This window comes from Aphis gossypii, chromosome 3 (genome assembly GCF_020184175.1).
Source record: "Aphis gossypii isolate Hap1 chromosome 3, ASM2018417v2, whole genome shotgun sequence".
NCBI lineage: Eukaryota > Metazoa > Arthropoda > Insecta > Hemiptera > Aphididae > Aphis > Aphis gossypii.
In genome coordinates this window covers 2752474-2775523 of record NC_065532.1, presented here as the reverse complement: position 1 = coordinate 2775523, position 23050 = coordinate 2752474, and the positions used below count along the sequence as shown (strand labels likewise).

Here is a 23050-nt window from a genome sequence, read left to right as displayed (position 1 = left end):
TGTCGACAGTGGCACTCAACGTGTTAACTTAGTAATCAATTAATGCATAAATTATGTCTCGGAAACCAACTCGCCTCTACCGAAAAAAAATTAACAATGAACAGGAAACAAGAGAAGGGGCCTTGCATACGTCAATACATACATTATAGTATTATATATATTGTACAATATAATCATGGATATAGGCATGATAGAGCCTACCTAAAACTATATTATACGATGCGTTGTGTATATCTTAGCACCAGATCATTATCGGAACTCGGAACTACCCAACGGATCAAAAAGATTAGGTTCCACCTAAGCCTATTGGTATGTATTCGTACTAACCCCTTTTCTCACAGTGCTTTTTTCGTTATAAAATAACGATATGGCGTAGATATAAATATCAAAGCTGCAGTCATCGTCAATCACGATTTCTCTACGTAACGGTGGTAAAACGTACGTTTATAGAACGGTCCATTCGTACGGTTAAGGCTACATTTTCGCGTTAAGGTTTGAGTCAAGTGAGAATTTACTATTTAGTTGTACAAAAAGAATACAATGCGACCTTTTCCCCGTAACGTTTTTACCCATTATGCCTTAGTAGTATTAGTATTAGTATTAGTAGAAGTAGTAGTAGGTATTTCAAAAGACATATGGCTATATCAATGGATTGAAAATTTAACACTTATATGATACTCCAAAAAAGTCAACTTAAACATTTTTAAATAGACCAAAAGTTTACTGAAAAGTCACGAAAAATATAAATTTACATACTGTTCATTGCTTAATACATACTTAATATACAATCCCTATTTTGGAAAATAATCATGATTAGTTTTTGACTAATTAAATTTATAAACAAGAAATCTCACTCATAATTATTATATTTTATGTAGAATATATAGATGATAACATAAATTATATTCAAGAGTATAATAATATCTCTTTTTGTTAATTTTTTAATTCTATACGCTTTTCTAAAATTAAGTAATTAAATTTATTAACTTTTATAACCGTTTTTTTTTTTAAATACATCTAAAATAATAATTCTAATTATAGGGGAAAATATAATAATTAATACTACATAATGACTTTATTTCGATGGTAAGTATAAGGTGTAGGTAATTTATTGATATTTTAATAAAAACTATTAGTTTATTTTTAAAATATTTCTATTAATCAATACATCATTTTCAAAACATTGAATTCCGTATGCTGCGATTAGTGGTTTTTCGTGATTTTAAATTAAAAATAACAACACAACACAATAGATTACGCCATGCCGAGGCAATTGTTCCGATAGTATCCTGTTTTATTTCTATTTTATATTATTCTGAACGGAAACAAAGAATCTATGATGTCTTCTTTTATCGAAATACCCTTTTTGAGGCAGTAAAAGTACTTTAAAAGCTACAACTGTCTAGACATAAATACCTATACTTGGTATTTTTCAAAATTGCAATTCTTTGGTTGTTTTAATTAAAACTCAAAGCTTTAGGTTTATCTTATCTATGTTTTATAAATTTAAAAATGATGGACTATTAATATATTCGTAATTATTTGAAACTAAACAACGTGTATATTTAATATTTCAAAAGTTATTTAATTTATATTTAACGTTAAGAATGACTTTTAAGCAAGGCAATAATTTAAATTATGCAGACTAGCGTGATGCCCTTCTAAGAAATTGGCATGTATTATAATTTTTAAATATTTATAATATTTTATATTATGTTAATAAATATTATGTACCTATGTCTTGACAACTTTTATGAGATATTAAAACATGAAGTGATATAACATTATTATATTGCGATTATGTCAATAACACAATTTTTTATATTTTATTCAATACTATAGTTAAGCGATTAGTTTATTTTAGTATAACTTTAAAATATAGACATGAAACGTCTCACGTACATAATAAGTGTAGATACACATTTTTAAAATTTTTTTGATTAAGGATAAAGTATGCTAATTTACTGAGTCCTTTTAATCTTTAGGAAAAAAATCTTTTTTTAGGGTCTGAAAAGATTTCTCTTATATGACACGTATCGTGTAACACGCACACAGAGGGGAGAAGAGAAACGAGCAAAACTTTAATTGCGAGGGTCGCATAAGAGTTTAATTAAAATTCCGTCGAGTAGTGTTTGAGATGTACCTACTATTTGCCTTTGGATACTAGCTCACTTTTGTTTCCTTTGTTGATATTATTATGGTTTTTTTTTAATATTTTATTTAATAATAGCAACACAACTTGATTAAAAATAAGTCATATTAATGTTTAATAACAAATAGTATAGACACTGCAAGAATAACTAATAACTATTAAAAAATACCATATGATAACTGATGCATTTCTAATAATTGATTGAAACAATAAGTGAAAAGGTTTCATACAAGTATCATCGTGATAAATATTTTCGTATAACCATCATGGTTAAAAAATAATAAAATTCAATTGCGGTTTGTTGTTCAATTTAAATTAAGGTTTAAAAGTTTGAACTTGTCGATTTTAAATGAATGTATTATAATAATATATATTATAAGAGTATACGTATAATAAAATAATAATATAATAATATCTATATTATATTCAATTAAAAAAATTATATAAATGTTATATAATTTAATTTATAATAAATTAATAATATGTAGGTATATGATATTTGAAAGACGTTTAGATAATATTATTGAACTATACCTACTTTTTATTCAGAAATTTAGTTTTTGAAATAGGTATTATCATAGTATTATACTAATTCTATTAACATTATTTTATGTATTTATTAAATAATTATTTATTTATTTATTCCATATCATTTGCTTAAATGATTCCATTCAAGATATTGAGTAAGTATCAGATTTTAAATATTATGCAATATAATATATTATGATATAATTCTTTAATAATATATTTTCAGTACATAAATTAATATAAATATAGCTACAACTTTTTAATAATATTTCTTTAATTAGAAAAATACAGCAAAATTAAATTTCTTTAGAACAATAATAATTTAAAGTATTATATACACATGTATAGTTTACTCAAAGTGATTAATAATATTTATTATAGATCTGTAAATTGGTAAAATTTTTATTCATAATGTATCTATAAAATATAATGATTGAATGTTCGAATTTCGCGAATTTCATAAAAGCAATAATTAATAAGGTATTATTAAGCTTCATTTTTTTCATATGAAATATTGTTTATTTATTTCGACTACAATAACAAACAAGCATAATTTATTTTCATTGCCATTCATTACAGCATTCACCATTATAATATTTTGATTTACTAATTTAAATAAATAAAATATATAAAATTATTTTGACTTTACTCATAAAGTTTCTCCAAGTAGTAGAATTACAAAATGTATAGAAGATACTCAATCAAATGTATAGGTTTAGTTATAAATATGACATCAAAAGTTACGTATTAAATTCATTGATCAAATTATTTATATAGGGATTCATTAATTTCACTGAAACATATATTTAGGAAGATTTAATTAAGTATTTATTCAGATTTAGCATAGGTACTTTAAAGGATTAAGGTTTACGGATGGTCAAATGTATTAGTGAATCCTTTTAAATATAATATAATATAATATATGATATCACTCTCAAGTGTCTTTTCTGTAAATTACTCAAGTGGTCCTAATCAACAAACCCATCCTTGTTTTACCCTTGTAGTTTATTCAAAGTTTTAGTGGGCGTTATCTTGTGTTTGACATGGGACAGAAATACAGAATAATAGTAAACAAGTTTTACTCAACCGTTGTGTTTGTGGCTAAATGTTAATCAGGAGTATACAAAGTACCATTGCAATACGTTTGTGCTTATTTTACCTTTTTACCTCCAAAAAACACAATACGATTGCACATTTTTACCTTTTTTTTATATTTGACACAACTCAACACAATTATTCACAAAAATATTTTATATTATTTGCATAAATTTGTATAATTAAAAAAATTACCAATATAATAGTATTTTTAATTTTAATACAATATATGTATATATATCCCTATATTATTGTATTTGTACAATACAAAAATTAATCAAATTATAGTTTAATACATACGGCATTATAAAAAATTTACACTTCAATACACTTTTAAGAAGGGATCGATAGGTACTGATGTATTAAAAACAGGTTAAAACATTGTTTTTTTTCTAAATTATTCAACACTGTAACCGCAACCGCAACCAAAAGCTTTAAAATGTGGTTTAAAAACTTATACCTAAAACCTAAGACCTTAAGCTCCTTAACCTTAACCTTAAATTGCGAACCGAAATTGAAAAATTAAAAAAATAACAATGATAACAAAATTAACATAGGTTTCTTCAAATTGTATAAATAATTATGTATATTTTATTATTCTAGGTAATATAAGTATCTTCATACAAAGAGAATATTATATTTGAATTTATTATAAACAATTATTATTATTATTATGTAATTAAAAATTTCAGAAATCGAAACCGTTTAAATTTGAAATTTTAATTCTTCCTATAATGCAGCTTACGACATATTACTTTACTTTTACTATAATACAATATAAAAATACTATTTCTTGATTATATTTTATAATAAATATTATTGGACAATAGTGATTTTTTTTAAATCAAAATTATAAAATATTCGTTGTGGTCAATCGTGTTATATTTTCTCAAATATAAGAAGGTAACAAGTGCTTAATCGTGTTAAAGATTGTACTTATCTTTATTTTAAGCATTTTATCAATGATAATTTTCTATATATTTTTTTTATTATACTGCATTAAATATGGTATCTAATATTAATATACTTTAAGTTATTATATTTTAGTTTGAGTTGTTTATGATGTTTGTAATTATATAATAATATAAATAAAACAGTATTTTTAGTTATTAATTTAATGTATTCAAAACTAGTAAATAATGTATTTTTTTAAATATCTTATAGAATTATTCAGTTATATATATTTTTTTCGTAGTGCTCTTAGTCAATTAAATCTTTAAACATATTTTCTAACTAATAAAAAAAATATACTCATACAAAATGTTGTGTATCAATAAAAAAAAAATAATATTAAGTTTGAAGGAATAACAAGACTGGCATTAAAATATAATACAGATTAAGATTATATTATTTGATATGTTACAGTTGATATGATTGAATCACAAATTTGTTATCGTTATTATATTACAAAATGTATATACCTACATCCGTGTAAATATATATAGCTTTGGGGGTGAATCCGTTTTAAAATAATATTTTACATTTAAAAATTACTCTGTATTTCTCTATCGTTAAAAATGATTTTTAATTAATCCTAAGTGCATTTTAAAAATTTATTATGAATTAAATTTTTAAACGAAAACTTTGCACTCATAAATGTACTCTAATATGTACAGTATGGAAGCATATTCAAAACAACTAAAACAAACAGTGAAATAATTACTATTATGTTTCAAAACAACAATGGTAGGTAATTTAATAGTCGTTTACCAGTTCATCACTATGATTTCTAATTACATTCAAAACTCACCAATAACGGCTTTACTGTTTAAAATGAGGATAATAACATATTGTACAATAATTGTACGAGACATGCGTCAATTTCTACAGATTCAACAAATGGATAATATATTGTATAACTTGATCAAACATTCCGACAATCTTAACAAAACATAATACGTTATCGAATAGTTTCAAGTTTACCAAAATCCACATTTTATTAAAACATAATTATCTGGTTTACGTGTGTTGAACTTCTGTACAATTATAAAAGAGAAAAATTTATTAATGTGAACACTGATAAATTATAATAAATATTTTAATATAATTATTGTAATAAAATATTTGTAATATAAAAACTATGAATTCTAAAAGCTAATTTGCAATTATTTTAAAATTATTTTGTAAGTGATTACAAATTTAAAAAAAAAATTGATTTTAAGAACGAAATCAATAATAGATGCAGAACTTTGTATATATTAGTAAATGGGCTCTTTAATTAGATGTACTTAGAAGTTAGAGCCATTCTCATTTTCATTATATTATCTACTCTTTTTGTAATACATACAATTTTATACATGGGTAGTTCCTTTAAAATTGTTATTTTAATCAATGTATTAGTTATATCACATACTAAACGCACTAGGTATGTATTTAATGTAAACATTTTTAATAAATAAATTTCTGAAAACATCATTGATTAAATAGCACAATTTGTTTTATCAACAATATTATTGAAAAAATCAATTTTGTGAAAAACTAATTTCATGTAAGATATTTTGGTTGTTGTTGTTTTATCTGATTATTAAAAAAATTAGTTGATACTTTTACTTTTTCTATTACAAAAACTAACTACATTTATTATACTTTTTCTCTAGAAAACATATTTTCCAGTTAAAAATCCAAGTATATGTACTGTTTTAAAAGGTGATGAAGGACATAAAAAAATATACATGCATCATTGTAAAATCAATACATTCATCGCTCTGTTCAGAATCTAAAACATTTCAGAATCAAAAAAATGATGAGCTTCACTCGGAATTAAAAATACCTAGGAATTTTGTTAATTCAATTAAATTAAAATATTTGCAAACTTATTAAACTTTAAAATACTTAATTATCTGATAAATGATATAATAAACAAACATTTCCCAAAACTATTAATAAATATGTTCAATACACTTATTCGTCAAAAATGCATACTTTTCTTTCATCTCATGACTCATATTTACCCTTTTGTAGATAAAACATAATATTAATTTATAATATATTTTGAAGTATAGAATAGTGGTATTATATTGAATAATGTAAATGTCGAATATATACTACGCTCGCTCATAAATCATTAGGATTTTGAATACATGAATACAAAAAATTGATCTACTAAATACATACTATTTTCGAGTTAAAAGTATACTATGATAAAATATAAATAATATAGTATTTTTTGATTTTTCTATTAAAAAAATCACTATACTAGTTTTATAGTATATAACTATGTATACTTGAAAATTCTTCTTCAAAGTCAAAATAATACTAGTAAAAACTTTTTTTTGGACAATCTGCATGATATATGATTTTTTAATCATATTTTATTTTACGTTAATAAAAATAATCCTATGAATTACTACAGCACAATAAGTTTCAATTAATACAATGGTTGATTAAAATGGCTACTATGAACAAAGTTTTAAGTATAACGGTCTTACGGAATTCCGAACGAGTTGTTATAATTACTAATCATTAATTAGTTATAACTTTATTAGGTGGGTGTTATTTAGGTACTTAAAGTTAAAATGTGAGTGAAGTGTCACAGGGTTATCCCGCAAAATGTTGGTCTACCAAATGGTTGGTCCACTTATCTAAACTTTAAATACTTATAACGAATTAACTAACCTACCCTTTCAAGGATTATTCTAATGTTGATAGTTATAAGATTCGTTTTAAGTTTAAAAAATACTTTAAAAATTGGAAATAAATCAAGCAAATTTAGTTTAATCATTTCGAATAAAATTATTTAAAAAAACTTTCGAAACTTTAAAAATCTATACTTAGTAAATTCATTCAACAGGATATTCAATAATGTATTGAGTATTTATTTACCTAATAAATCAATAAGACTGTCTGGATTCATTTAATTATAGGCTGTTGAATTATTTATATTTATCCTATTTTAAGTAAAATATAGGTTAAAAATTAAAATCACAAGGTCTAGCTTTTTAATTAATTTCTTTTCTAATCACTTATTTTTCAAACAATAAAATTGAATAAGGTACATATATTTCCAGTTTGCTTAAAAACGAAACTTACGATATTATGTACTATTTACATAATTCATAAAAAAAAAAAAATTAAGTCTCAAAAATATTGTAATAGGTAAATGTAAAAAAATGCTTAAGTAGTAAAAAATGAAAAAGTTTCAATTCGGAATTGCTATTAAAATAAAGTATACAAAGTTTACTTTTTATAATATTTAATCCAAATTTCTTTTTGAAAATGGGAACTTGACGTTTATATAAATTAAAACATTATAATAAAATACTTTAATTAGGATATAATTATTATTATATTTTTAGTACTTAGGGTAACTTTTAATTGATTTAGTAATAGTGAAATTAAAACGTAAGATAATGTTTTGTATTCACATCGCATGTCGTTAGTTTGGCTATTCAATTCAATTATTCACATTTCTATGTACATTGCTTGTTTTAATCTTGCATGGAAAAAAATTGTACATTTAAAATAATATTGTATATAATATTATTATACTGTAAGTTTTACATATCATAAATATTTAATTATTTTTAAAGTATAATATTAAAATATATTTTGCCTTTTTTAGGGACATTAAACATTATAAATCTGCCGTTTCAAGAGAATATTAGGTTTATATACTATTCACATTCATAAAATTTACATTAATTCATTGGCGTATAAATGATGGGGGGAGGGGTTTGTTCCTTAAGGAATAAATTCTTTCCCAAATTCATAAAAAAAAAAAAATATTCAGTTTTGAAATGATTAAAATGCAAAATATACACGTTATGTAAAATTTCAACACGTGTTAAAATGTATTATTATTTATTTGTCAATTATGATGGTACCATAAAAACATTAATACTTCGTCTAAGGAAGTATAAAAACAAACGTTGGTAAGTTAATGACATAAAAACTATTTTTGTGTAGATATTAAATACTGTTTATCATTATTAATAAATTTTCTTTGTGTTGTGCTCGCGGGAGCGTCTATTTTTGTAGCGACATACCGGCATCAAACCATTATTTTAATTTATGGTTTAATCCCCCTTATGGGGAGGGGGGCAATAAGAAAATTGAATGTACGTCACTGTATACATTGCGTTTACCCGAGTCGTATATTATAATATAACATAATATTAATAATATACTCAACATCGGGAATAACGTTCTGCAATATTAAACGTGCGGTACCATTCATAAGTGAATTATGGTTTATGGTTGTACAGCCGCGGCCGTGTGGTCGTCATGTGAATTGGTAATAATGCGTCCCGTTCGACGTAGGTACCGTACGTCTACGACGAGGAAAAAAACGCTGCGCATTCTCGTATACGCCACTTTGGGCGAACGTAATTCGGAACTCAGCGATCACGATACAACTCACGAACGGAGTCGGTCACCGTCGAGACAATAAACTTTGCAAGTTGCAGTTGTATAATGTTATTATGTACTCGTACATATACAAAAGCGACCACTCCGCCGTTTGGTGTTTATACGAGCGGTGTTCCATGGGGGTGAACCGGGAATCGATTCTGTTTCGAACCAATAAATATTAACGGCTATCTTAAAGCGTTATTATATATACACATACACCCTAAAGTTAACCTATTTCACCCGATCCCTTACGTATCTCAATACCGCATCAACCCTATAGCTGTACGTTCAGCCACAGTTGTAGTAGCATCAGCGGCAGCCGTTCCGGTTATTCAATCTCGTTTACCCGCCCCTGCAACAACAGCCCGCCGTATAACAGTCGCTTTCAATTGTTATAATAATAATAATTATTATGCGAACGTCTCCCGTAATTGTAAACGTTATTTATATAGAGTATATATAGACCCGACCCGACGTTGGCGTTTAAATAACACTGCACGCTTGAAATCAACCGTTTGACCGATGTTCATTGATAAATGTGTGTTATATAATGCAATTATTACTTAAAAAAAATACATAACGGATACGATAACTCGAAACAACGACAATAATTGGACTTGTCAAATAAACACTGTAAGACATAATCCCAAAAATATATTAATGATTATAAACTTTCGATATTTCAATTTTCAGTCAACCGTGAATTCTGACATACTTATCTACAACTGATCTACTGAAAAAAACAAGTCGGTTGTTACTCCTAAGTCGTTACTCGCGAGTTTGAACGAATTGAAGGGCCTACACTTTCTTTTCTTTCAAATTTTTACACACTTGTATCTAAATACGTACCATTAAAAAGTTGTTTTTTTAATAATATTGAACAATTTGATTTTTATAATACAAAATCCTATGTCGAACACTATAATACATAAAAACTGTATTCAAATATTCACTATCTAGTATCTTATATTTTTTTATCTCAATATTATTTTTCAAACCATTTATTGTTAAATAACAAAAGAATAATATATTAATATTATACTTTTGAAATTAGTTTTATTTTTAATTTCCAAGAATGTTTGCTGGGTTACTGGTATCGATTTTTTTTTAATTTGTTACATAATACCTATGTTATTATCTTAAACGATACCTGTTATATAGCTAAGAATATAAAATCAAAGAGAATAAATATAACAGTATAAGTGGTCATGGTTTTGATTAAATAATTTGTCAACAAAGAAAAAAATCTAAAATTAAACAAAATTGTTTTTTCTGAGCTTAATAAAACTATCTTATAAATATCAATAATATGTAAAACTAAACAAACAATATCTCAATTTTTTAATAATATTTTTGGTTTCTTGTCTCTTTCAATCATGGTGTATTATATCCTATGTGAAGTTTTGTTGAGTACACATTGAGATCACTGTACTTAATACTTTTTAATATAAATTAAATGAAACTTCATAACGTATAAAATATTCGAGAAATGATTTTTTAAATATATATTTTTTTTTTTATATATATATCTAGGATCACGTGTTCAAAACTATGGTATTAAAGGTATTATTTTAAAATGAAAATCATCAAAATGAGAGTAAATTTACTTATTTGATAAACAATTTCAAATATAAAACTGGGAAGTGTATAATAACACGCCGAAGTTTACCAATTTGATGATTATAACACTGATGTACTTTAAAAAAAACCTAGGTCATAAAATAACTTGACATTTTGCTTGGTTTTAGTAGTAATAAATATAAGGCTATATTATTTTACTAAAAGTACAAAAACTAGGCACAGGTGTTGTAGTCTAAAGATTTTTGCAAAACAATATGTCACAGTCTGACAGTCACATTAATGATACGAACTAAACTTAATACAAATAAAGGTGGTATCACATAAACAATATGTGGTTACCGTATTACAGAATACAGATGATGATGACAATCATTATAATAATACCGGTATTCACAATAATATTAATAATAGGTAAACATTTATGAGGTACTTGCGTACATAGATTAATGTTAATTATAATTTATAATAGATATCAACATAAAAAAATTAAATTTTATAAATCAAAAAAGTGACAACACAATCGTTGGGAGTATAATAACACTGGTAAAATATTTATATAACTTCATAACGTAGTTTTATTGCAACTTAAGATATTTTTTCCATTAATTTCTAACTTTACCTCCTCCTTCTATCTATGGTAAATTTCACTAGTAAATATTTACTTCTTCGTAAGCTTCTGTAAAATTTAACTAGCAAATCTTTCTTCCTTTTAAATATTGTTTCCTCAAGAGAAACGGTAAATATTCTCAGGTGAATAATTACTTAAAAACTTTAAATAAGTAAATGTTCACTCAGAAAATTTTCCCACTGTTAAATATTTTTTAGTAACATTTGATCAGATTAGGGCATTATTTCATTAGAATTTGTTTTATCGTGGTAAAAATCCACTAATATTTTACATGGCTAAATACGTAAACGCTAGTAAAATTTAATTGGGAGGTCAATATTCACTTGAGATATTCGGCAGTTTCATAAAATTTCATAAAGGGAATAATCACAACCATTATGGTTTATCTGAAAAGCTGTGGACAGTTCACCGCATCGTCCTGCATTTTGCTTTCTTTGTGTGTATGTCGTGCGGGACAATATGCAGGATGAAAAGAAAGAAAAAAAAACAGTTAACGGTCACAACACGTGAGTAATGGGACCCGTGCTGTGGCTATACAGCGGGAATCATCAATAAAACGTTAAACGCGGTGAGAATGAGGAGATCGTATTAATTTTATTTACGGGCTCGGTGGCCAAAAAGCGGTTGCTGGTGTGGTTGATGCTACATACGTATATATACACCTAATATAAACGCTGGAGATGATGTGAGCTTCAGGAGAAATAAAGTAGTGCAAATCGGAAAAATGATCATGGAAAATGGTTCCATGTTCTCAGATAATTAATTTGTTTATAATAACATCCTACGATATTGAAAGTCATATATATATTATTATTAAATACCAATGCATTTTAGATTCTGAACAAAGTGATTGTTTTTGGCTAAATCAAAACTTGATTTAAGTTGAAAATTGAATACAAAGTTTTTCATGAGTTAGTTTTATAATGATAAGAATACATATTCACAATTTTTTTTATTAGCGTTCAAAGTCCAAATATTAACAAAAGTTCATTAAAATCATGAATATTTGAAAATTACTTTGTAGTAAAAAATGTATAAAAATTTTGTAGCTAAGAGTTTAATACGAGATTTTCTTTAAGTTTGGCTTACAATAATTATAAAATAAGCTGAGCGTTGGTCAATCAAAAAAGATGTATCTTAAGTTTAAATGTTTACTAAAAAATTCTAAATTCTAAAATGTATGAGTGAAAAACGATTTACTATTAAATGATTTTGGATTTTCGTTTTAGTTAAAAATTACTAGTCATAGAAACTTGAAACACACCACAGTTGTTTAATTTGCCATTTTCTATATAAGATTTAATTTTGGGATATTCAAGTAATTAAAATTTAAAACAACTTTTTCACCACCCAATGAAAAATATATCCAAGGGCTTAGGCTGACAAATCACCTTCATTTAGAATCGTTTTTCGTATACAATGATACCTATCATTGAATTCAAATTTAACACACCCATTATAGTGACCTACCTCCTTTATGTCCGAGATCCACTCGATACCTACTGTACAGCAGAGCGTTACCCACTTAAACACCCTTTTTTTTTATTATTAATTTTTAAAATAATAAATAAATTTGGTTTTGTTGTTGAAAAATACGAATTTTTGTGTGTTATTATATTTTTAAATTCGTCATTTACATTGATAGGTATACTAATATTAAGTAATTATACAGATACTATAGAAAATAATAAAATAAAAAAAAAAACTAAACCTTAATTACAATAATAATATTATTTTCGACTGGGCTCAGAATTATTTCGAGTTTCAATTTTAAATAGTTAAGATCAAACTAATTTATGCCACTGAAGGCGAAACACTATACTGAATATGAAACACGGTTTTTTTTTCACAGAAAAAAAAAGACGCCAACACGTGAATAAACCACTCAGCTATAAGTCCCAGGGTGTCACAAATAATTATAATAATAATATAATAAATTATGAATTATACGCGTAGGCAATCCCGAAGCAAAACCTGTACGCATGCGCGTGATCTTGTAGTTATGTGTGTGCGTATGCGTGTGCGTGTGTGAGTGAGTCTAGAGCGTCGAAACTTATTGTTTCTGAAAGTTTTGAGTGAGCTCACGGCTACCGTTGTAGGTATATATGCACCATCCGAGTTCATTTTAAACATTTCCCGACCGATTCCCTAAATAATTAACGAGCCACGTGAACGAGACAACGAAAACGAGTCTTTGTGAGCACGATTTTTGTTCTGTGACATCAAGACGGTGAGGTAGCTTACAGTTAATATTTTTCGTATCATTATTATTGTTATTGTATTTATTTTCGTTCTCAATGTACACGATAAAATATGATAATAAGTTTCTTTGATTTATATAAATGAGCGAACGAGTCGTATCACAATATTAAATTGAATAACATTAAATTCGTGTAATTATCAAAGTTGTAAAACAAAAGTAATAACGTAACTAAATATAATGTTCTAAAAATAAATTATAAGTAACTAATCATTATATTTTAGGAACATTTTACCCAAAGAATAAATAATTTTTGTATTTACATTAAAAATGTTGATGTAAAACTTAAAAGTAAGTGCATATAAATGGTTATAAAGGTCTGAAAAATGTATTTTTTTCTGCTATCATACCATTAGAATGACAAGAGCCAGAACAAATTAATTGTTTTAATTAAACCATTACTACTGTGCTATACCGAGAAATGGGAGTTTCCACAGGCTATCAGATTCGGCGGGATACGTTGTCCAACGTTTCTGTGCAGTAGTAATTGACGATACGGTACTGCAAGAAAGATAAAATCTAATTTAATTTGAAACAATTTTTTTCTTATTTTTTTTCTACACTTTTGGACTCGCGTTAATCCACGGATGTCCCCTAGTTTAATTACTGACCATTATGCTTGGAGGAAAGAATGTTTATTATTATTTTTTTTTTTATTGTAGAAATTCTAGAAAAACTAATCACTTTCAATTAATAATCGTGAAAAATACAATTTCGTTATAATTTTTAGGGTGCATAATGGTCGTTTTATCCATGATTATTTTATTATGGTTGGAAAAAAATAAAGGAACATAGGTATTCGTATATTCTGACAGTAACTTATAATCTTTGGTATTTTGTTGACGTATGTAAATAATATACCATAAAATGTCAACAAACGTTAAAACGTAAATAAATTCGTGATATATTTTTTACTTCAAATATAATATAACTCGCCTAAATTAAAACCATGATAAACATTTAAAAAATTCCTACCTCTCACCCCCCAAAAAAATGAATAATATAATAATAATTTATTTAGCCTATTTATATTTGATCTTATACGAATATTATTTTTTTAACTTACACCTACCCTAAAATCTAAATAAGGTTTCGATAACATAGTGAACTTTCACAACTTCGGCAACAACAAAACTAATTAATCCAGTAGCAATGTAGCATACTAAGAGTTCACAATATTCAAAGGTTATGAAAGACCCTTTTCATTTTAAGCTATACATATTAAATATATGGTATAAGATTATAATAGCCTTACGGGGGTTTGATGCCAAACGTATTTGTGAAGAAAATATACCAACCGATTTTCGTGATAAGAAATCTGAAAATACATTTTAGTTCGTTATGAAGTTCACTTGACATCGATCATACAACTTTTTCAAATTACGATTTATATCTTACAGTTTACACCCTAATTTAGTTGTATAAATGTAAAAATTGAAGAATCTTCTAATAGCGGTTGTTTAGTATTGAAACAAAAATTAAAAATTGAGATAATCGATATCAAGGTAAAGTTCAAAATAAATTTAAAGATGTTTTCAGAATTATTTTATCACAAAATATACGTTGGACTTTTTTCATACTATTTGATACTTAGTGAATTTTACCGCTCGTAATGTACATGGTGTTTAATAAAAAATATTAGTTGTCGACTACTATACTCGTACGTTAGGGAAATGTGCATTTGATCGCGTGGAATGCAGAAGCATCCCACTAAATATTTTTACTAAAATCACACAAACTAATGAAAATTACTACCTACGCATTTACTATATTTACACGGAATGCTTTTAGAAACGCAGAAAATTTACTATATTTAACTACTAAAGAACTTTCAGTATCCCTATAATATAGGTACTATATAGTCATTTAGTGCAGTTATATTATTTAAGATGATGCAATATCCACGTGTCTTATTTCCCACTACAAACGTATACTACAGTAAATTTGAGTTCAGTAAAACCAATTTTGTGTTGTGGACACAGTCAATTCACTAGAATTAATTTACCTACAGATAACATAAAATTGGTTCTGTTGAACAATGATTTGCTATAATATACGTTGATAGAGCTGAAACAGTGCACAATGAAGGAGCGTATTAAATTAAGCTTTAGATATTGATTTAATATTGGTACGTTATAATAAGGTATTAGTAGGTAGTATTCTAATTTTATTTACAAAAATGTTTTATATTTGAACTTGTTATTATATTAAAGGACGAGCATTAAATTTACATAATGTTTTTAAATACCATATAACTTAAAAGAGAAATACATGTATAAAACAAAAACAAATCTCGTGATTTATTTAAAGAACAAAATAATTTGTATTTATTACTTTTTTATATTTCAGTTTCAGTTTTAATGTAAGTACAAAGATCATGCTTCAAAAAAAATAAATTAAGAAAAGTTATTTTAAAGTTTTATAGGTTATTAGGATATTTTCTTTAAAAACTTTCAAATGAAAAATGTTCAAATTATTGAAGCTGGTTGCAAAACAAATTACAAAAAGTAATTTAGTTACACAACATAACGATTAAGATTGAATTAGACTTATCACTTATCATTAAAAAAAATATATATATATTTTCTATACAATTTGATCTTATTTATTTTTATCGAAATTATAAGTAACATTTTTTTATTACATTAGTATATATACAGTAGTAATTATATTATTTCAAAAATAATACTGTGTATTTGTATATAAATGATTTTTGTTTTGACTAATTTAGTGTTTAATAATTTTTGAAAAACATAAATAGTGATATAATTTATTTCTCGGGCATTGGTAGAAAGATTTTGCAATCAACACAATCAAATAAATTAGTGTAATAATAATATTGACTAACCTGAAGGAAGACAAGTGATATTTGCTGAACCTTTGAGGAAAAATCCAGGTGGGCAGTTGAAGTATGTTGTCTGACCAAGCCTATGCCCACTCGCTCTGTAGTTGAGATGAGGATTGAGATTCATACTGGGCACTGGTTTACAATGGATATCTATTCAAAATAATAATAATAATATATAAATAAATAAATTTAAATTTAATAAAAATAATCTGTCCTATAAAATATCAATTTCTAAATTCTTAGTTTTGTTTATAAAAAGATAGCAATATACTGTATAGTGTACATACGCGCGTAAACATAATATTGTAAATAATTTAGCCTAGATAAGTGATAACTATTAAAAAATTTTACACACCTCAGATACAATACATACTATAGGGAAATTCATTTATCAAATAATATTCATAATTTCAAAATCTATTAGCGTTCTTGAAAAAAAAAGATACGTAATTTGTTATTGAAATAAAACAACTTTTCATTTAATAAGCACTATTTAAACTTTTAAGTTTAAGTTTGTGTTATTTAATGGATAATTTATTGAATGTCAGTTATAACCCATTAATATTAGCTAAACGATTACTAATGACGAGCATGCTAAATTATTAGCAAGTAACTATTAAGCCAATAACAAAAATAAAATTATGTGTAAGTACCCATATTATTTTAATATGGTATTCATTAGTCAAGGTACAAACATTTAGACAACAATTTAAATTTGTTGTAGTGAAAATATAATTGAAATGTGTACATTTTCATGCGAATGAAATCATATTATTATGTTATCGATTTTCTATTGAATAGTTAGAGAGTTCATAAAACTACTTGGGTATTGTTGTGAGTTGTAAACTTCGACAAAAAAAGTTTAGTCAATACTCAGTCTGTATACAAATTATATCATATAAAACTGTAGTAAGTTGATAGAAAAATATACTTAGTTTTTAGATTAATGGTAGATATGTTTCTATGGGCTAATAAGTAAATTTTTAAATGTTTTTACCAAGGCGTTTGAAAGTAAAACTCAATATCTTGAGTAGGTAATTAAAGTACAACAAACATAAAATAAACTCAAAAATGAATTGCCTACGAATAATAATTTATGAATTTTGCAAATTAATCAAAATACTCATTCAGTAAGTAACTGATACACAAAAAATGACATAAGAAATATAATATCCATAATTATTCAAAATGAAACTCATAAACTCACTGCAAAAATCAGTATATTATTCTTAGCAGAAGATTACGTCATCTACGAAGCAGTAAAATTAATTAATAAGAATACCTTAAGTAATATATAGTAATACACTCACTATTAAAAATTTACTCATTTCTCCATAATTTGAAATCCTTTCTCGACAAATGAAATTATTCTCGAACAAAATATATATATATATATACTATATAGAATGTATGTAAATTACATTATATGTAGGTATAACAGGTAATACTATTGTTAGTAAAATAGCACAATTCTTGTGACTAGAACAATCATTTATCGAACAGTCGTCAATTAACCACATTAGAGCTTCCACCACACAAATCGATAGTTGAATATGATATAATAATCCTATTAGAATTCATTTCCATTCATTAATAAACTCGAAAGTTTAAAAAGTTAAAAAGGAATGTATTAAAAATGATACATTTCCTAACATTTAAAAAAAACTATAAAAATTCACAACAATTGCAAGAGCCAGAATTAGACATTTTTATTAACCTTCATAATCAACAAATAGGTATTATTAACCGATATCCAATATAGAATGTGAAGCCAAATAACAACACAACATAATATAATTAAAATTCAATAGAATACCAAAATATATTAATTAATATTTTCATACCAAACAATGTAGAAAAATCTCTCAGTACAAAAAAACAGCATCAAATGCCTAAATATTTTAACTATAATAAATATTGTAAAATGAGTATAGATATTGAAGAAAAATAACATAAAAAAAAAAAATACGTGAGAAGATTCATAAATAATAATAAGCAACAATGTGACCACTACGTACTGAAACTCACTCTGAAATATAATACCACACCTACCAGATAATATTTCACCGGTGTTATTGATGAATTAGTCACGCAAAATATCTAAATTGCAAAACATATTTTTAGGAAACTAAAGATAGATATTATTAATTCACTGTATATAAAGGAATTATTAATAATAAATTGTTTTGCTGGGGAATTAATCAAATAAATACACGAATTAACTCGTTTAGAACAAATTAAAAATTAATAGAAAATATATGGACTATCAACATCCAATTAATTATGATAAATCAGAATTATTACACAATTTTGGTTTAAACCGCAAGATTATTAGGTAACAAAAGGGACGGAATAGCAATAAATTTTCACAAAATAGACGACCAACGTATTTCACCAATAATACTTAATGATTAAAGAAGAGGAAAAAGTATGTTCGACTTTTAGTATGTATTAGAGACGATTTAACATATTATTTTATATACAGCAAATTCAGAGTTAGTCATGATGCAAGAATAAGACACTAATGTTATTCACAAAATATTTTTGGTTAAAGCTGAAATACAGATTTGATATTTTTCATTTAGAGCTTCTTATATTTTATTATTCATGTCTCGTTTACTGTATATCCCTGTAGGCTGTACAATTCATTTATCACTTACTTATAATCCCGTGAGTATGTTAAGTACAAAACGTCCACGCGTTTCATATTTTGATCTTATAAAACAAGAAAAGTAGATTTATAAAGACCAGTGAGGTTTATAAATTATAACAAAAGCTTAAACTTATTACGTAATAGTTTTGTTGGAAAACTTTTTTATGCAATTACTTAATATTTTAAATTGACTGACTAAAATATTATGTATTACGTTATTAACTATAAAATGTACTAGTATTATACATAAACTACTATTAATAAATATAAAATGTCGATCCTTAACCTTAATAACCTTAATTAATAAAATGTACGGTGAAGTTTATGATGGTATTTAAATTATTGATTATATAATCTAAAACATTCATAATAAAATTCACGAACTAACAACAACAGATGTATTTAAGAAATACATAAACCAAAGGTAGGTTACTGTCAAATTTATCTCCTATACTCGCTGGTGCCTTCCAAGATGTGATTTCGTCTCTCATTATATACTTATATACAATATAAACGAAGCAGGTCAACCAATTATTTCTCAAATCTATTAGTACTTAGCTGAATTTACTGGTGATAAAAACATTTTTATTTTTATATTTTATTAATTACTAATAAACACCTAAAGTGGCTAATAACTATTTATATGGTATAGAATTGTGCCAGTATTTTTAAATGTAAAATTAAAATAAACAATGAAAACTATTTTTATATTATTTTTAATCTTGTTTAAGGTACCTATATAGTTCCCCCAATTATTCTAAACAATAAAACTATTCCTTTGAACTTTGGTGTCCAATATTTTGGTTTTAAATTTATTAGACAACGTATTACTGGGGTTATATTAAAACCAGTGTAATTTCTTTTGTTTTGAGATTAAATTAAAATGTATGATTATGTTATGTTATAACAATAAAGTAATTTGTTTTATTATGTATTCGATTCGTATTATTGTGTTTTTAGAAATATTATATTTTCGCTAAACATAAAAATAAAACGATGTTATAAAAATAACTATTTTAAATAAGTATGTACTAAAAAAAAAAATTTGGTTATTTTTATATAAATTTTTATAGCATATACTAACTCCTTAAACTAACATATAAAATAATTCATCTGTCATTATTGTGTATTGAATATTTATGTCGTAGCTTACCTGAAACTTGAAGTGTTATAGTGTTGTTTATGCCACGTGAAGTAGTGCAAGTGTATGAGCCTGTATCAAATTGCTTTACATAATAAATAGATAGTCGATACTTCCAATTGCGTTCGTCGTTTCCTATCGCCCATCCTGAAAAAAAACATCATTAAAATAATTATTTTCATATTATTATTGTTATTAAAAAAAAAATTGTATTTGGTTCCAAATCTTAATCATCTTTGCGATTTCAAAGAGTCGTGAATGGAAAGCAAAAATAAATAAACAGAACACAGTTCGCTGAGCACTGAACCTCTAACGAACTAGAAGTAATCTTGGACACAAGACGAGGGAGAGAGAGAGAGAAATGTGTGTCGTCATAAAAATGTGTGAGTACACGAAAAAATATGCACCAGTTAGGTTGGGATTGTTTTAGATTTTAATTCCGCATAAGTACAAGCTATCCGGAGGTCGTAAAGCCCGTATAAAAATTCGGCGATACGTGAAATGTGTTTTAAACGCTAAACAAGTTGGCGGAAATCAATACCACGTAAATTATTCATACTCGTTTGAAATCATGCTAAACAATTGGTTTACTGACAGTAAAAGAATTATGTTTAAAAAAAAAAAATTAATCAACTTTCGTCTAATCGAATAAGAATCGATATAATCGATATAGAGCTATAGAGGTACTTTTGTTGTATATATTCTTCACGGTAATTGAATGGTATCCTCGTAAAAAAAAAGTTTGTTTTCAATGTCCGTTAAAATCCTAAAAACAGTAATAGAACAAAGTCGAACAAATAATTGCACAAATGGAATTAAGTTTAAATTGGCTAATTTATAGCGACTAGTGGTCTTAAATTGTTATACGTCTTAAACATTTGGGTTTAGATGTGACTTAAAACTAATATAATATGCTATGTTCTTATTAGGTAACAAGAAATTCAAAAGAAAAAAAAAGCGATTGCAACACGAATGTTCCACTTGTTATTTCCTATAATCGTACCCAAACGAGCAGTCAGGATAGTTCTTAGGATTGGACATTGATCGTTTCAACATTTATTTTTGATTTATTAAATAATGATTTAAAGAAAAAAACTATCTCCTACGATAACACTTTATTAAACTGTAATAGGTACAAGTTATATATTAAGGATAAAAAGTTAATTTTTTAGTAGTTCATTTAGAAAATATACAAGTGTACTCACAATAAAATAATAAACTGTTTGTGATGTTAACAATCATAATGATAAATATACTTTTAGTTTATTAAAATAAAAAAATAAGTTAGTCTTTTCCATAAAAATATATTTGATTTTCAAATTATATTAATAAAATAAAATTTGATTGTTCGGATTTGAGGTTTTTTTTATGCTCTTAATGATTGAATGTTGTATCTATATAATTTATTCTTGTTTTTTAATTGTTTATTTGGTTTTTTATTTCAATATATTTTAGATTTAGTTCTTTGTTCTGATAAAATGTTTCACGAATTGAATTAACCATATTTAAGATATTATATTGTGTTATTAAAATAAAGTAGTTAATCTTATTACTAATGACAAAAATATAATTATTAAAATAATGATTTGTACTAAAACAGTCTTACAGCTATATATTTTAATTTATAGAGATTAATTTTGTTAATTCCGGGGAAATGGATGATTGAATGGGGTTGAGATATTGAAAATTATTATGAAGTAGGGTGAACACTACTACGATTTTTGAATTGAATATTATTATTTATATAATATATATCTCCATTTTTCTACATTGGTCGTTATAATATTATTAATTATTTAACGGAAGTTGTTTTTTTAGATATTTGTAAGATTGTTGGTTTTTACACATAATACACTTACACTTCATTATTATGTGTATAATTTGGATACCATCATGATAATTAACTAATATATATTTAACTGAAAATGATTATATAGGACATAGGTTAGAGTTACCTATAGCCATAATGTAATTCATTTATGCGTATAATTTAAATAATTTATTCAGCGGAATTAGAACTAAGATATATTAAAACATTACAATAATATACATACAACTATATTGGATGTTTTAGACCATTATACTTTATATTATATTTTAATAAATAATATTAATCAATGTGTAAATAATAAGGTCTCGATCACGATCAAAATTTAATATTTAAAACTCGACTTTTTTATATTTGAGTTATTGAACCGATACAATATTTAACGCGTCAATAATCAAATTGAATACATAGAAGATATTTATTAAATTGTAAAATGTTTATTGAAATCATTAAACATTCTATAATTGAAACAAATAATAATGTATAAATTATTTATCTATAAAAACTAAAATCTGTATTAACACAGGCAAATGCCAGATTATCGCTATAAGATAATTATTTTCAATTAATAAAATACATATTTAATTTTTATTATAATCGCTATATAAACCGAAAAATATATAAGTCTTGAACACAGATATTTAGATCTTATTATCACATTATGAATATTGTATTCGACGTAATTGTATTGAAACATGCATTGTTAGTCGATAATTTAGATATACCATAAACAAATTTACATTTATTGCAAACGTATTGGACCTAGGTACAAATACGTAATATTTGTCATCATGAAACACTATATTTGTAAATCATCATCAGTCACCTACTATAATATATACAGTTCCATATATGTATTATATTATTATGAGTAAACATTTACACGTGAGAAGAGGTGATACTTGATACAATTTCAATTTCAATAGCCTTTTGGATGACGTCAAAAACCAATATCAGTGACAAAACGTGAAACCTTAATCTAAAGCG

At 25.3% G+C, this 23050-nt stretch overlaps 1 protein-coding gene across 1 annotated transcript in view; it reads right to left on the bottom strand.

The window, feature by feature from the left end:
* LOC114128976 (locomotion-related protein Hikaru genki) overlaps positions 1-23050 on the bottom strand; it is a 121314-nt gene that overhangs the window by 31553 nt on the left and 66711 nt on the right. The window contains exons 6-7 of the mRNA XM_027993592.2: positions 20248-20382; positions 16442-16591 (exon numbers count right to left, since the gene is read on the bottom strand). Of these exons, the coding sequence (XP_027849393.2) occupies positions 16442-16591; positions 20248-20382 (285 nt within the window). The remainder of the gene's footprint in view (positions 1-16441; positions 16592-20247; positions 20383-23050) is intronic.